The sequence below is a fragment of the Schistocerca piceifrons genome, chromosome 5 (assembly GCF_021461385.2).
Source record: "Schistocerca piceifrons isolate TAMUIC-IGC-003096 chromosome 5, iqSchPice1.1, whole genome shotgun sequence".
In the NCBI taxonomy this organism is placed as follows: Eukaryota; Metazoa; Arthropoda; class Insecta; order Orthoptera; family Acrididae; genus Schistocerca; species Schistocerca piceifrons.
Genome location: NC_060142.1, coordinates 393,567,692 through 393,581,799, shown reverse-complemented (window position 1 = coordinate 393,581,799; position 14,108 = coordinate 393,567,692). Strand labels below are relative to the sequence as shown.

Sequence of the window (14,108 nt, the reverse complement as noted above, 5' to 3'; positions counted from 1 at the left end):
CCCCTGCCAGCTTGCGTCTGTAGCACCTAGAGTAGCTGTTCGCCTAGATGACGGCGTATCCGGACACGGCCATCGATCTGGTTTAACAAGAAACGTGATTTACCTGATCAGGCGACAAGTTTCCACTGATCCGTGGTTCAGTCTCGATGATCACGTGCACATTGCAGTCATAATAGCCGATTCAACTTGGGAACACGTAGTGGTTGTCGGCTACAGATCCTAGTCTTCAACAACTGAATGGTTTGCTGAAAGAAACTTGTGGCTGCACCACCACTGTACTTGATCGTCAGATGTGCCACAGATCTTTACGGAGCACGTGAGCCCCCGACCTCCAGGTTCTGTAGTGAGACGTGGACGTCCCTACTCGTGATTTCTCCGTTCTTCAAACACTTTCCATAGATTCTCATGACAACAGCACGCCAACAGAAAACCAGCTTCGCTGTTTTCGAGAGGCTCGTTCTTTTAAATCAGAGTATTTCCCATTTTGCGCCCAGTATCGTCGTTAGAATAATTTTCCACTCGTCTCTGCTCCGCTTATTTACAGAGGGGTCCAGAAAAATGTCGACACTCTTTGGAACAAAATGACGTATCTTTTGCAGTTTCGCGCGGTAGCGTATTACGTTGCCTCCTCGACATCTTGGCGCACATTTTCCAGCAGATAACAGTGCAGCAATGAATGAAGTAACATTGTCGTTCGAGCAGCGCAAGGCCGTATTAAAGTGGTACGTGAAGTACGAAAAGTTGATGGAAGTAAAATGGCAATGGCGTAATGTGTTCACAACTCAGCCACCAACATGTACAACAATTTATCGTACTCGGGATAAATGTGAAGCCGACACTACTACCGAGCGAGGTGGCGCACTGGTTAGCACATTGAAATCGCAATCTGGAAGACGATGGTTAAAACCCGCGTCCAGCCATCCTGATTTAGGTTCTCCGTGATTTCCCTAAATCGCTTCAGGCAAAGGCCGGGATGGATCCTTTGTAAGGGCGCGGACGACTTCCGTTCATATCCTTCCCTAATCCAATGGGACCGATGAGCTCCCTGTTTGGTCCCCTCCCCCAAATCAACCAACTAACCAACCAACAGACCGTACTGTTCAGAATGTGCAGAAGGAAAGTTCTAGCATATCAAAGGCTCCTGTGTTTTAACATTTTACTTGGTCACCTCAAAAATCTGTAAAGTAGGGTGCGAATGAAAGCAGCGTACGTCGAATTCTGAAGGCTACAAAGTGGAAAGTGTACATTCCAAGATCGCTGCACGCTATGGACGAGGACGACTCGGATCGGAGGATGGAGTAATGTGAGCAGTTTGAAGGCATGCTTCGCGAGGACGAACGGTTTGCAGGGATGATTATCAGGTCTGAGGATGGGGAATTCAAATTGAGCGGTACTGTAAACCGCCACAACTGCGTGTAGCGCGTCCCTGAAAACCCTCACGTTCACATAGACAAATATGTTAATCTACCAGGTGTTAACGTGTGGTGTTGTCTGTCGTTGCGCTGTACGATTGGCCCATTCTTCTTTGAAGTTATCGTAACTGGTGAGGAGTATCTTCATATGCTGCAAACATCGATTTTACTTGCCATCCGAGGGATTCTTGAAAAATGAAAGACTTTACGTAAAACAAGATGTCGCTCCGTCTCACTACAACAGATATGTCAGGGCATACTTGAATGAAAATCTACCTGGATGATGGGTAGGTCGAAGAGAAGCTGTTGAGTACCCACCACAGTCTCCAGACCTTACACCTCATGACTTCTACCGGTAGGTACGAGAGACCCTGAAAAATGAAGTTTATCAACGGAAGCCAGCTACACTGAACGTGCTACGACAAAGTACCCAGGCGTCCTCTGCGACTATCACACCAGCAACACTGGCAGCTGTAGTTCTATCAACAGTTCAGCGGCATCGACGTTGTCTGGCTCCTGTTGGAGGTCACTTTGAACACATAATATAACTTCCTATGTTTCATAAATGCACATTACAAGCAAGATTACTTTAACGTGTCCCCCACCCCAAGAAAAGTAGCTAGCTATTAAAACACAACGTTTCCAACTGAGTTGGCGTACTTTTTTATGTGTTGGGCGAGGAGGTATGAAACTCATATTACCGATCATTATTCTGTCAGTTGGTCTTCTCATTACGAATCCTAACGAAAAAGGAGAACCATTTGCTGAGTGTCGTGGGTACCACAACACAGCAACGTCTCAAACACACTATTCACAGTACTACGTGAGAATGGAAGCCCGAGCAGGAACCTGCGGTACACTATTTGTTTAGTCACGATGTATACAAAAAACTCCAAAATTGTGGAAATTTATCTGACAGTGGAGATACCTTGAAACGTTGGTTTTAATGAACCTCGTAAATTTTTTATAGCAGTTCGTTGTTGACTATAGACAGACGGCGAGTTGCGTCATCATCATGAACATTCTTCCTCCCACTCGTAAACAGACGACACCATTGATCTTCACTCATCACATTCGGTCAGTATTCATCGCAAATTTTGCGCTGCATGACAGTGCCTTCGAATTTTTTTTGCCACTAAAAAGCACATCACAACAGATACCAAATTTTGTAGGATTACAACAATCATTATGAACGGCTACTGTAGACCAAGAGAAACTATGCGAATTTCTTGTTATCGCAACTTTAAGTACAAGAACTGCTATGTACGTGAATCAGCATAGTGACTGATCCGTTCCTCACATTACTCCCAGTGCTACATGAAAATGGAGGTTAATTTCCAGATATCCCCCCCCCCCCCCCCCGCCACCCCACCGCGCGCCCGCCCACACACACACACACACACACACACATACACAGAAGAGAGAGAGAGAGAGAGAGAGAGAGAGAGAGAGAGAATGAGAATTTGACAGATTATGTTTCTAAAACTGTGTTTGTGCTTGCAGCGCCTAAAGTAGAGGAGACTCTCAACAAGGAAAACGCGCCGCCACCACCACCGCCAGTTCAAGAGCTGAAACCAATTTCGACAGTCCCTCAGCCAATACCTTCGTAAGTAGCAGAATGAAAATAGCTTATATTTACTGTCTACAACCTTATAAAATGACAGCATATCCAAACTGCAGAGTAAACAGTTTGCAGATGGTGCAGGTCCTACATCTACCTATAAGCACAGCACTTCGTTCATGCTGCATTGCATCTGTTTTCAATGTTATACCACTCAGAAAGGAAGATAACTACAACATCAGAAATATGGCGTTAAGCAGGGATGCTGAAAATTAATTGGTCTGATATGACAAGAAGCGAAGAGGATCTCTGCAGAACTGAAATGAAAAGGAATATGTTCAGAAGTCGAACTAGAAGTAGTGGCAGGGTCACAGGATACTCAGTGTTAAAACCGTGATCTCTCTGGAGCTGCAGCTCCTGACATCACGCCATCCAGTATCCATCATAGCTTTTTTCCTACAGCTTCAACCACAGATGCGCTCAACATATGTATTGCACACTTCTCCTCCCTCCACTCTCGGTCCATCTCGTCCTCCCCCTTCTCCATTTTGATCTCCTCCTCCCCTCTCTCTATGCTGTCTCCTCCTGCCCCAGTCTCTGTATCTCACCTGCCACCTCTCCCTATCCATCTCCTCCTGCCCTCTCTATAGCCATCTCCTCCTGCCCCCTCTCCCTACACCTTCTCCTCCCTTTGTCACCCTATTCATTTCCTCCTGTGCTCCTCCTTTCTCTGTCCCCCCTCCTTCCACCCTTTCACTGTCTCTCCACTCCTCTCCCCCCCCCCCCTCGTCTCTCTGTCCATCCCCTCCTCTCTCCCTATCCATCTCCTCCTGGCTCCCACTCTGCCCATCCTCTCTTCTATTCATCTCAAACTTTCCCCAGCCATACCCATCTAAACATACAGCCTCTGCAAAACAGGTCGAGAAAGCAGGCCAATACTACTGCCACAAGGCACCTGTCATGCACACAGCCTGTATTGCAGGGGCTGGAAAAAAAAACCATGTGATTGCTCATATCTCCTCTTTTCTTAGAGCTAAGAGGTTATAAGCCCCACAGTACTGACCATATCCTGCTTCCTCTCTTTTTCTCCATCTCTGCCTCCCCCTCTTCCTTTACCACCTGCCCACCACCCCTCTTCACCTTCCACATGCCTCATGCACCTCCCACTCTTCCCCTGTCCTTGTCTATTTCCTCCTCCCCCTTACTCTGTCAATCCCTTCCTCTATCCATCTCAACCTGTCCCCAGCCATGCTATGAGTACATGTATCCCCTACAATACAGTGCAATAAAATAACTACTCCCACAACACACCTGTCATGCAGAGCAGGCTGAACATCAGGGGTTGAAAATCATTTATTTCCACCTGACGTACTGGCTCCCATGCAAAGCAGGTCTTTAAAGCAGGCTGATAATATTATAACACAACACACCTGTCACACAGGACAGCCTATGTGTCGGGATCCAGGAAACCGTTTCTTGCGCCTGACAAGTAGGCTACTGTACAAAGCAGGTTGACTTGGCAGGACGACACTGTTCCCATACAACATGCCTGTCACCCAGGGGCTGGAAAAAACACTTTTTGCACTGTACATCTGCTCCTGTTGAAGCTAGGAGGTTATGTGATTTGTATACCAATGAGAAAAGGGCAGTTACTACATGTTATATCTAAGTGTGTCTCCTCTGTGTTTCTTCATTCTGTTGCCAAAGAACAGGACAAGCAGTAAACTAGATAAATAGATGACTTGTTCACATTTTACATTTCCTGTCATTCAAGGTCTACTTCTGGATTCTAAAAATAATTTTCAATTGGATGCCAGATGCTACCTGTTTTCATAACAGCAATGTATACATACATTGTTCCACTCAAACAGTGATAGAGATTGTGCATTCTATAAACAAACTATAATTGCTAATTCTCTACATTGAGCAGAATGTATCTCAGCTCCTCACTAAATACTGATGATTCATAAGTTTTGCTGAAGTAACTTGGATTTTCCTCCGTTTCCTGCTAATAATGTTCAACTATTTTGAAACAGTGTACTAATACCACTGTTACTCTACAGTATTTGTATAATGCGAATTATTAAAGATTTTACTTATTCATTGTAAGTATAACAATTAGCATCTTAGAAAACTAATCAGTTGTCACTCACTACACAAATCCATTGCATATCAACATCATGTTGATTCAGATTCCCTATAATTCAGCTTGGTCATATATGACTGTTGTCTGATGGTAGAGTCATGCCAAAATAGTGATTGGAGAACTGATTGCTACATTGTGTGTTAAAAAATATATGGATTCTTGTTCACAGGGTAAGCAGTTTGTACCGATCTACGTGTAGCATCCCAGCAGCACTGCCATCAACACAACAGCGGGCAGATTCTCCTCGCTCGACACGGTCGGCACCGTGGACACAACCGGTTCACCAGCCACACATGCGTGGTCTCTACTCCAGTTCCAGCCCACGTTCTGTACGCTCTGCAGGACATCACAACAGTCAGCTGCTCAGCCGTCTCACACGCCGCTCCTCCAGTGTTGAGAGTCAGAGTTCGAATGACTCACGCTCCTGCAAGAGGTGCGTGCACAGCTCTGACATATTACTTTAACAGCATCAGACTGTTGCATGTAGGGGTCTGTTTATGACATATGTACTATTTTTTTTAATTCCTGAAGGTTGTGGACTGTAATCATCTGTAGTTCACTTGGTACTTAACATTAAAAGGTTTTATTTATAAAATATCACAACTCTGCAAAGCCTCCTCTTTCCAGTCAAGCAGCAGTAATAAAATTGTTTCAAATTTAAATGTGTTGTTTCCAGGTAAGGCACTGACATGTGATCATGCTTTAGCCATTTTATATAAGGACATAAGGAACTAAATGGTAGCTCATCAACTGTATAGAGTTCACTTGTAATCTATTTTAAGGGTTGAGCATAATCCCTGGAAAAATGTTTCTGACATTACATTCACTGGGAATACACAGCACTACATGTCATACACAAAATCGTAATATTCCGTAAGCCAAAACTGAGAGCTCCACATGCTTAAAGTTGGACAGGGTGGTACACTTCGAAGGTTTGAGATTCTTTCCTGTGAAACACTGTTCAAAATGTGCAAAGGTATTTATGAAAATAAAGGAACAACACTCAGTGCTTTTCATCTTCAAATTATTGACAAACTATCTGAAACAGTGTTTTACTGTTTATTTGCCCCTCTATTCTCATATGAAATTAGCCTCACCCATTAACAGTGTCCAGAGATGTAACATTTGCATTTTGTAAGGGTGTCATTTGTGTGTGGTCAGATTCTTGTGAGATGCCATGTGTCTGTACTGTTGACTCTTAGTGGACAGTGCCAGATCAGTGAGTTGTAACCATTTTCAGTCACCCAGCTTTCAGTTTGTTTGCAACAAAGCCAATTACATGGAATTTTGCTACAAGTTTCACCCATACCCTGTGGTTAATCAGTGATCTGTCTTCATGGCACTGGTTAAAGTCCTCTACAAATAACATGGGTGCTCCTCTCTCCTGATATCAGGATGATCTCAATGCTTTCAGCTTGTGTTAAAACTATCAGCTTCCACACCACCTGAAGGAAGAAACATCGGTCACAACTCAAGAGTGAATAAAGTTATCAAATGTAAGGCACCATTGTTTGGCATGTGTAATGCTCTCACTCTTTGATGCATCACATGACACTCCTTCCATTCATAATTATGAGCGGCATCCAGGGTGGCCACTTAGAAATTTGCCGATGTTGGTAACACAGCCTCACAGGCTTATTTAAATTTCTGTTTCTCTGCCTGGTTTTGTTTTAAAAGCATAGTTCTGCACCTGTAGGTCATCCTATAACATGGCCTTGAAAACCGAACCTACAATTTCAATTCTTTCCTATTACTGAGAGCCAGATTGTGATAACTTTTCATGCTCTCACATAATTCTGTTATGATAGGTCATTTTTCTGTGGCACAAAATTAAATTAGATGCATGTTATATGCTCTCACATAATTCTGCTATGATAGGTCATTTTTCTGTGGCACAAAATTAAATTAGATGCATGTTATATTTTCCCAGCAATTTTTTGCTGTCCAGCAGCTTATTACTTTCTAGCAGCATTCCTGTAACTGCTACCAGTAATACGGTATTGACATTCATTGCAGACATCGTCACCATCGCAGTCGCCGAAGTTCAGACAATGAGAGTGAATTGTCAAAAGGTTCTGGGTCTGGCAAATCTCACAGCCATGGTCACCGACGACACCGACATCGATCCCACGGTACTCACCGGCGCGAGTCCAGCAGTGAACAGGACTCTCACCACCGCCACAGACACAAGAGCTCCAGCAAGCACAGGTACACATCAATATGCTTCAAAGTGAGATATCTGTTAGCAGAACTACTGATATCTTGGTGGGTGGGGGAGCAGTCTACTTAACTAGGCATCAATGCCCTCTGCAGTCCCAATAACTTCTCACCTGAAGCACAATATTAACATATTGACCAAATGAGAGTCCTGGAATTACAATTACATTCAGCTATAAATTTCCAAATGCTCAACCAGATTTTAGTTTTTCCTGGTTTCTCCAAATCATACTAAATGAATGAGTATGTTCGTCTGAAGATGCCATGGCTAGTTCTTGCCCTATCCTTGTCCAATCTAAGCTTGTATTGACGGTTCCTTAACCTAGGCTCCTGGATAACTTTGCTGACTATTTCTGTACAACATTCCCTTTTCTCAGGCTCCAGGAACAGTGGATCTTTCATTTCTTTGTATCCCTCCTTTGGCAGACTGCTGCCTGTAAAGCTGACAACTTAATTTCTACCTTCAATTTCTATGATACAAAATATTAATTTTACAAGTAATTCAAAGTGAATAGTTTGTATAAATAAAATATGTTTTTTTGAATCTGTGTCCAAACTTCTTTGTCTAAAAATGAGTCTCTCTCAACTAAATAAACTAGATTCATCTTTAATCATGTATTTTTTGGAATATTAGACTAAGATAACTAAAAGTGGCAATTGTCACTATTTGATAAGAACTACCTTCCTAAATTTGAAATAATTGAGTTCATCACACAGGCACAGCAGCCATTATGAGCTGGTGGACTCAGAAGCACAATGGAAGGAAGTGCAAAGAAAGCAAGCTGAAGGAGGTACTGGCATACATAAGGCTAATGTCATTCCAAGTCGAAGATCAGGCTATATGAACAGTGGTATGGAGACTGAATCAGAGCTGTCCTATCACCAAAAACGCAAACAGAAGAAGCACAGGTAATACAGATTTATGTAATTATAACAGCAAAGAGATGTTTAGCAGTATAGAACTTCATTAAACAAAACCATCTTCAGTTACAATATCTATAGTAATAATAAAACCGTAAAACTGTCATGTTTGCCTGTTTGAGCACATGATTCCTCAAACCTACTTAACAAATTTTCATGAGGTTCTCAAAGGTAACTTGAGCATAGCTTGGGGCAATGTATAGGCTTTATTTCATCAAGATTAGATCATAAAAAACAAAAAAGATATAGTGATTTAAAATTTTGCCTAAAACTGTCTTGTCTGTCCGAACACACTACCTCCAAAACTTAATATAATTGAATAGATAAAAAAATTTTATCCACCAAGTGGTGGCAGGAGGAAACCCATATAAAAGTTACGGAAATATGCAAGTTTTCAGAGCCAGTGGATTCTTTTTCTAGTGGAAGGGTTGAAGGGGAATGAACAATAAAGGAAAAGGCCCGATGAGATTCAGGAAAGGGGAGAGTTATGGAAAAGTTGTCCAGAACCCCAGATCAGGGGCTTACTGGGAAGGATGAGAAGCAAAGACTGATTGTCAGGGACAGCACTAGACAAGATTTGGAAACCTGAAAGATTAAAGGTGAAAATAGGGTAATAAGCAAGACAAAGATTACAAGAGTTAGTGAGAACAGGAAGCTAATTGCATTACATGTGGCGACGTGACATGCTGAGGGGGGAGGGGGGAAGATAAAATATAAAGAAAACTAAAAGAGAATAAAGAAAGGAATAGTTACTGGAAGAAAGTGTTGAGACCAAAGAAATTAATGTAAATTAGGGCCAGGTGAGTGGCGAGAAACGAGTACATGTTGTAACACCAGTTCTCATGTGAGTAGTTCTGGGAAACTGGTGTGTGAGGGAAGAGCCCAGGCACAGATTTCATGACAATCATGTTGTAAAGCATGCGCTGCAATAGGATTTGTGTGTTGCCAGTATTTACCCTCTGCCTATGTCCATTCATCTTAACTGGGAAATTGATGATAGTCGTACCAATGTGGAAGGCTGAACAGCTGGTACACAAGTGTAGTTTCACAGACAGCTATCCCTTTGATGGTATATGTTTTGTCAGTTACTGAGCTGGTATAGGTTGTGGTAGGAGGATGCATAGAGCAAGTCTTAACAGTGGGGACAGTCACAGTGACAGAAGCCATGAGGTAGAGAAATGAGTGCAGAAGGAGCACATGTTCTGACCAGGATACTGTGCAGAGTGGGAGTGTGATGAAAAACTATTCTAGGAGTGGTGGGCAAAGTGTCCGACAGAATGGACCTCATTTCAGGGCATAATTTTAAGAAATCATAGCCTTTTAGTTGATATGTTAAGAATGCATTAGTGTATAGTTGTTAGATTGTGTGATGGAAGTGAAGGGGGTCTTCCTCCTCCTACAACCGTCCTCACCCAGCAGCGGTCTGTGTTAGGCATGCTCCCTGCACACTGCTCTGAATTTACACATCATTTGGGTATACCAACAGCTAGTTGGTCTTAATTAACTCCACCAGGGATTTGAAGTCTCCTAAGCTCCTCATAGAGGTTCTTTCCATTGAATGAGGCCCAATATTGTATTTACCATAATGAAAAAAAAGTAAAAAGTCTTACATACTCTTCTCACAAGACAATTTACTGTAATCACTTTGGAATTTCTTCTCCAACACTTAAGAGAACAACTGAAAGTATAGTTCAGCAGTGTATTTCCCAGCATGACTGAACATTTTGCTGTACATTTCTGAGACCAGCGTAGATTTCATCATATGACAGGTGTCACATTTACCATCATTTGAGGCGAACTTTTATATTAGTTCAGATGTGTATTCTTGAGATGAATAGCACTCCATGTCTCTTTTTTCATCTGTTTTCAGCAATTTAGACTGCTACTTCATAATCATTTTGAATTAAAGTGTAAAATGTTATTACTCAAAATTTGTCCTACAAATTGGTGAACTATATACATATGATACAATATAATTACATTCTATACAACTATACCAAAAGATTTAACTGAACTATTTATTTAGTTAGTATCTTTCTTACAGGTCTAGATCTCGATCTCCATCCGAAACAAAGCCAAGGCTCCCAGATGAGTTAAAGAAACATTTGGAATTTGATTTGATTGATACAGAGGGAATGTCAGAAGCACAGCTAAGAGAAATTCCTTATAAAGTGGTTGAAACAAATAGTAAAGCCTTAAGAGTCAAACTGTCACCAACCAGCAAGAGAAGACAACGTTCCCCACGAAGGACAAAAAGGTAAAGTTTCAATTTTATTTATAGGGGAAGCAACAATAATTTTATGAAGCTAACAATAATTTCAATTGAACTTCTTAGTCCAGAAATTATCTCAATTCTGGTATTGTTTAGATGAAACAAATAAAACTGTATAGTTCCCAGTTGTGATCTTGGTCATACATTGCAGCTACATATGAAAATATTTTATTTGACTGTACATATCGTTGCACAGCTGTTCCACGCCGGAAGAGAAATGTCAGCCTCCCAGCAGTGGAGACAGCCCACCACCTCCCTACTCTCCTCCAGATGGTAGCGGACCACCTAAGCCTGGCCCTTTACCCCCAGGTGGGGGAGGCAACTCGGGCACTCAGGGTGGTGCAGGCTCCGGACTGACGGACTTCCTGAACAAGAACTCCGGATCCAGTTCCGCCAGCCCTGCAGGATCTCTGCGTATACGCAATACTAACACTGATGTCAATGGCATTAATAACAACAGTAGTAACAACAGCAATAGCAATAACAATAACAGCAGCAACAACAACCATTTACCAAGGTATGAGGATATTCCTCCACCCCCTCCTGGAATGCCACCAGGTTTCTTTATATGATATTAGATTATGTAATGTGTTTTATGTGTCATTGTGTTGTTCACTACATCACAGAAGAAAATACGAATGAAGTTACCTGTTATTTGTAAGTGTTTGTAATCTTTGTTACGTAGAAAGTGCTTTAAATTTTGAATTTTCTTCAATATATGAAAAAAGAAACGCTATTTTGTGACATATAAGCTTCCATCACATTGTGCAGTTACATGAAATATGGTTTCCTCATGAATTTAAAAATATGCCATTGCTTGATTTTATCAGTGAAACCTTATCTACAATAATAGTTGTGTAGTCTGTAGAACTTAATGGAGAAAAATAATTTGCTGATCACTGAAGTTGACCGAAAAGATAACTACTCAGAACTAGAGCAAGAATCAGGTTCCACATCAAGATCAAACCTGGACATCATTGTTCTGCCTAGCACAGTGTTTATTACTCACACATCATTAGGACTGACAACAACTTATCGATGGAAATTGCCTACAAATGACTGCATTAAAATTAACAATATTATTTAAATAGTAGTGCAGCTATTAATGCTTCACCTATAAACATGGAGAAACTACATTTATTTGGTTCACCACACATAGTCTAGCCATTTCTGCCTTTTCTACACCAATGTACTTAAATATGGTCAGAATTGTGCTCAACTATACAACCTTTCAGCCTGATAAATGCTAATATGATCATATGTTGTAGAACTGTAGTGTGAAGGGGAGAGGAAGATGAATAAACATGTGTTCAAATTGTAGGTACACTCATTTCTTCCATATGTCTGCAAGAGATCTGTTGTAACTTTTGGATTCTTCAGCACTGTCTGAAAATCCTCCCTTTTAATATGCTCGGATTTAGTATGTTTTCCCAATGATCGCAAATTGTAAACATTATGTAACAACATAAAAACAATATTTCATTTTCGAAGGGGGTTGAGTTGAGGGTGATTCAGAACTTCTTGTTAGTACTCCTTATTGACATTAGTACCTTCTGGGGCATACTTATGACGGAGCGAAAAATGACGGTCAGCTCAACTTCCACATTGCTGCAGACCTGCCTCACATTTTTGGGTCTCGGTGATGATGGCTGCTTCTATTGTGGTGACTGGAACTTTGTTTCTGGTTTATGGTATTAAATCCAGGTTGCATCACTAGTGATCACTGAGTTACGAAAGCTGGGATTACTGTTCATAGTATACAGAATATCCTGTGTGACCTCCGAACGTAGTTGCTTCTGCTCAGTTGTTAGCAACTTAACACAAATTTTGCAGAGATCCTTGTGAGGTCCATATCTTCCATTAAAATGGAATGAATCGAATCAGTACTAATTTTAACCTTGTCTGCAAGTTCTCTGTTCATGATTCATGTATCCTGCATCACTAGGGTCCTTATGTCATCAATAACCACGTCATTTGTGAATGTTTAGGGCCTACCTGAATGTGCTTCACACTTCAGCGATGAGTAGCCATCTTTGAAGCAGTTGTACTTCACCTTTATCTGTGTAGTACCCATTGCTTCAGCCCCAAATACTCGCCAAATCTTGTGGCTAATTTCAACTAGAGAACTGCCAAGCTTAAAAAAAAAGTGATACAGTTACATAGTTCCTCTTTTCCTTCATTTTTACCACAACACAAAATCCAACAACTACCACTTACATGTGTTCACTTGTTGACAGTTACCCAGTGCCTGGTTGTTTCTGCAGTCATGGAAAACATCAGGCATGCACAGTGTGTATGCCTAAAAACATAGAGCATGTGTGCCTCATTACTATTGTCACGAAAATAAGGTCAAATACTTTTCTGAACAGCCCTCTCACAGGGTACTGAAGTCCATCATTAATCATCCCCTTTTTTTTTCTCTTCATTTGACACATCTATGAATGACAAGTTCATTTTTTACATAGTCTAACACAGAAGGTTTTTGTACAGTGCACCTAACACTCACTGTCATTCACTTGCAAGGAAATTCTTCACAGACAGATTTCACGATCTAATATAACATTTCATGACAGAACAATATAGTTCAATGACGCAAAAGTAGTGTTCCCCAGTAAGCAGGGCACCACACTCTGAAATGTTTTCTTTCATTACCATGGGGAATTTCTCCACCTTCCATTTGTTCCTGTGAGCTGCAAATCTAAAATCCCAGTAGTGGAAGTGCATTTGGATTTGAAGTTGTGAAAGTGCAACTAAAAAAAATTGGACACACAGCACTGTAATTCATGGGTGGTTTATTCCTAAAACATGTATAATCTCGATGAGTCAGATACTAATCACTAACACAGCCTCAAACTGCACACACCATTATAATCACTCGCTGCTAGGTTACATTAACATAGATCTCAACAATTCTGACATTATTCCTGTGTGGTACACTTCATAATGTTCACATAAGCTTTAACTAATACTGTTACTATAGTTCATGGTCTCAAGAATTCGCGGACCTTCTCACAGCTATTTATACAGTTAAATTCAATTTATAGTCCAACCTCTGACAGCAGTGTGTCACTTTATGGTTTTTAGTCAATTGCAAAAGAATGCTAGATTGAGAATAGAAAAAAAAGAGAAAATATAAAGATAACAAGCCCTGGATTTTATGAGAGTCACCATCAACAATTTATCTAAGAAAAGCTTAAACTTTGAATATTCCCTTCAAAAATCAAAATATGTGAAATCTAAGGAAATCACCAGTTCAGAAAATTTTGGGCTTCAGTTAGTACATCAGGACAGAATTTTGAAATATTACAAGTGTAAAAATTAGTAGTATCTTGAAAGCCTATCTTAAAGAATTAATATCTTTTGAGTTACAGAAATTTACATGCAACAAATCACTTTCTCAGAATCAGGGACAGTCAGTCTACAGAACTGACCAGTTGCTGGTTCTGAGGTTGCAATTTTGACACACAGATTTTTTTGCATGGTATGAAATTATATCTTCAAATCCTGATGTCTCCTGAACTAATTAACTTTAAGTAAAAAAGATTAAAATTGTATAGCAACTTTATATAATATCCTATT

The 14,108-nt window shown here is 40.9% G+C and overlaps 1 protein-coding gene across 1 annotated transcript in view; it reads left to right on the top strand.

Annotated features, from left to right (window-relative positions):
* The window catches only part of LOC124799024 (band 4.1-like protein 4), a 578,366-nt gene that overhangs the window by 539,459 nt on the left and 24,799 nt on the right, over positions 1-14,108 (top strand). Inside the window, exons 12-17 of the mRNA XM_047262561.1 lie at positions 2,916-3,018; positions 5,289-5,552; positions 7,136-7,327; positions 8,054-8,245; positions 10,302-10,514; positions 10,726-11,046. Of these exons, the coding sequence (XP_047118517.1) occupies positions 2,916-3,018; positions 5,289-5,552; positions 7,136-7,327; positions 8,054-8,245; positions 10,302-10,514; positions 10,726-11,046 (1,285 nt within the window). The remainder of the gene's footprint in view (positions 1-2,915; positions 3,019-5,288; positions 5,553-7,135; positions 7,328-8,053; positions 8,246-10,301; positions 10,515-10,725; positions 11,047-14,108) is intronic.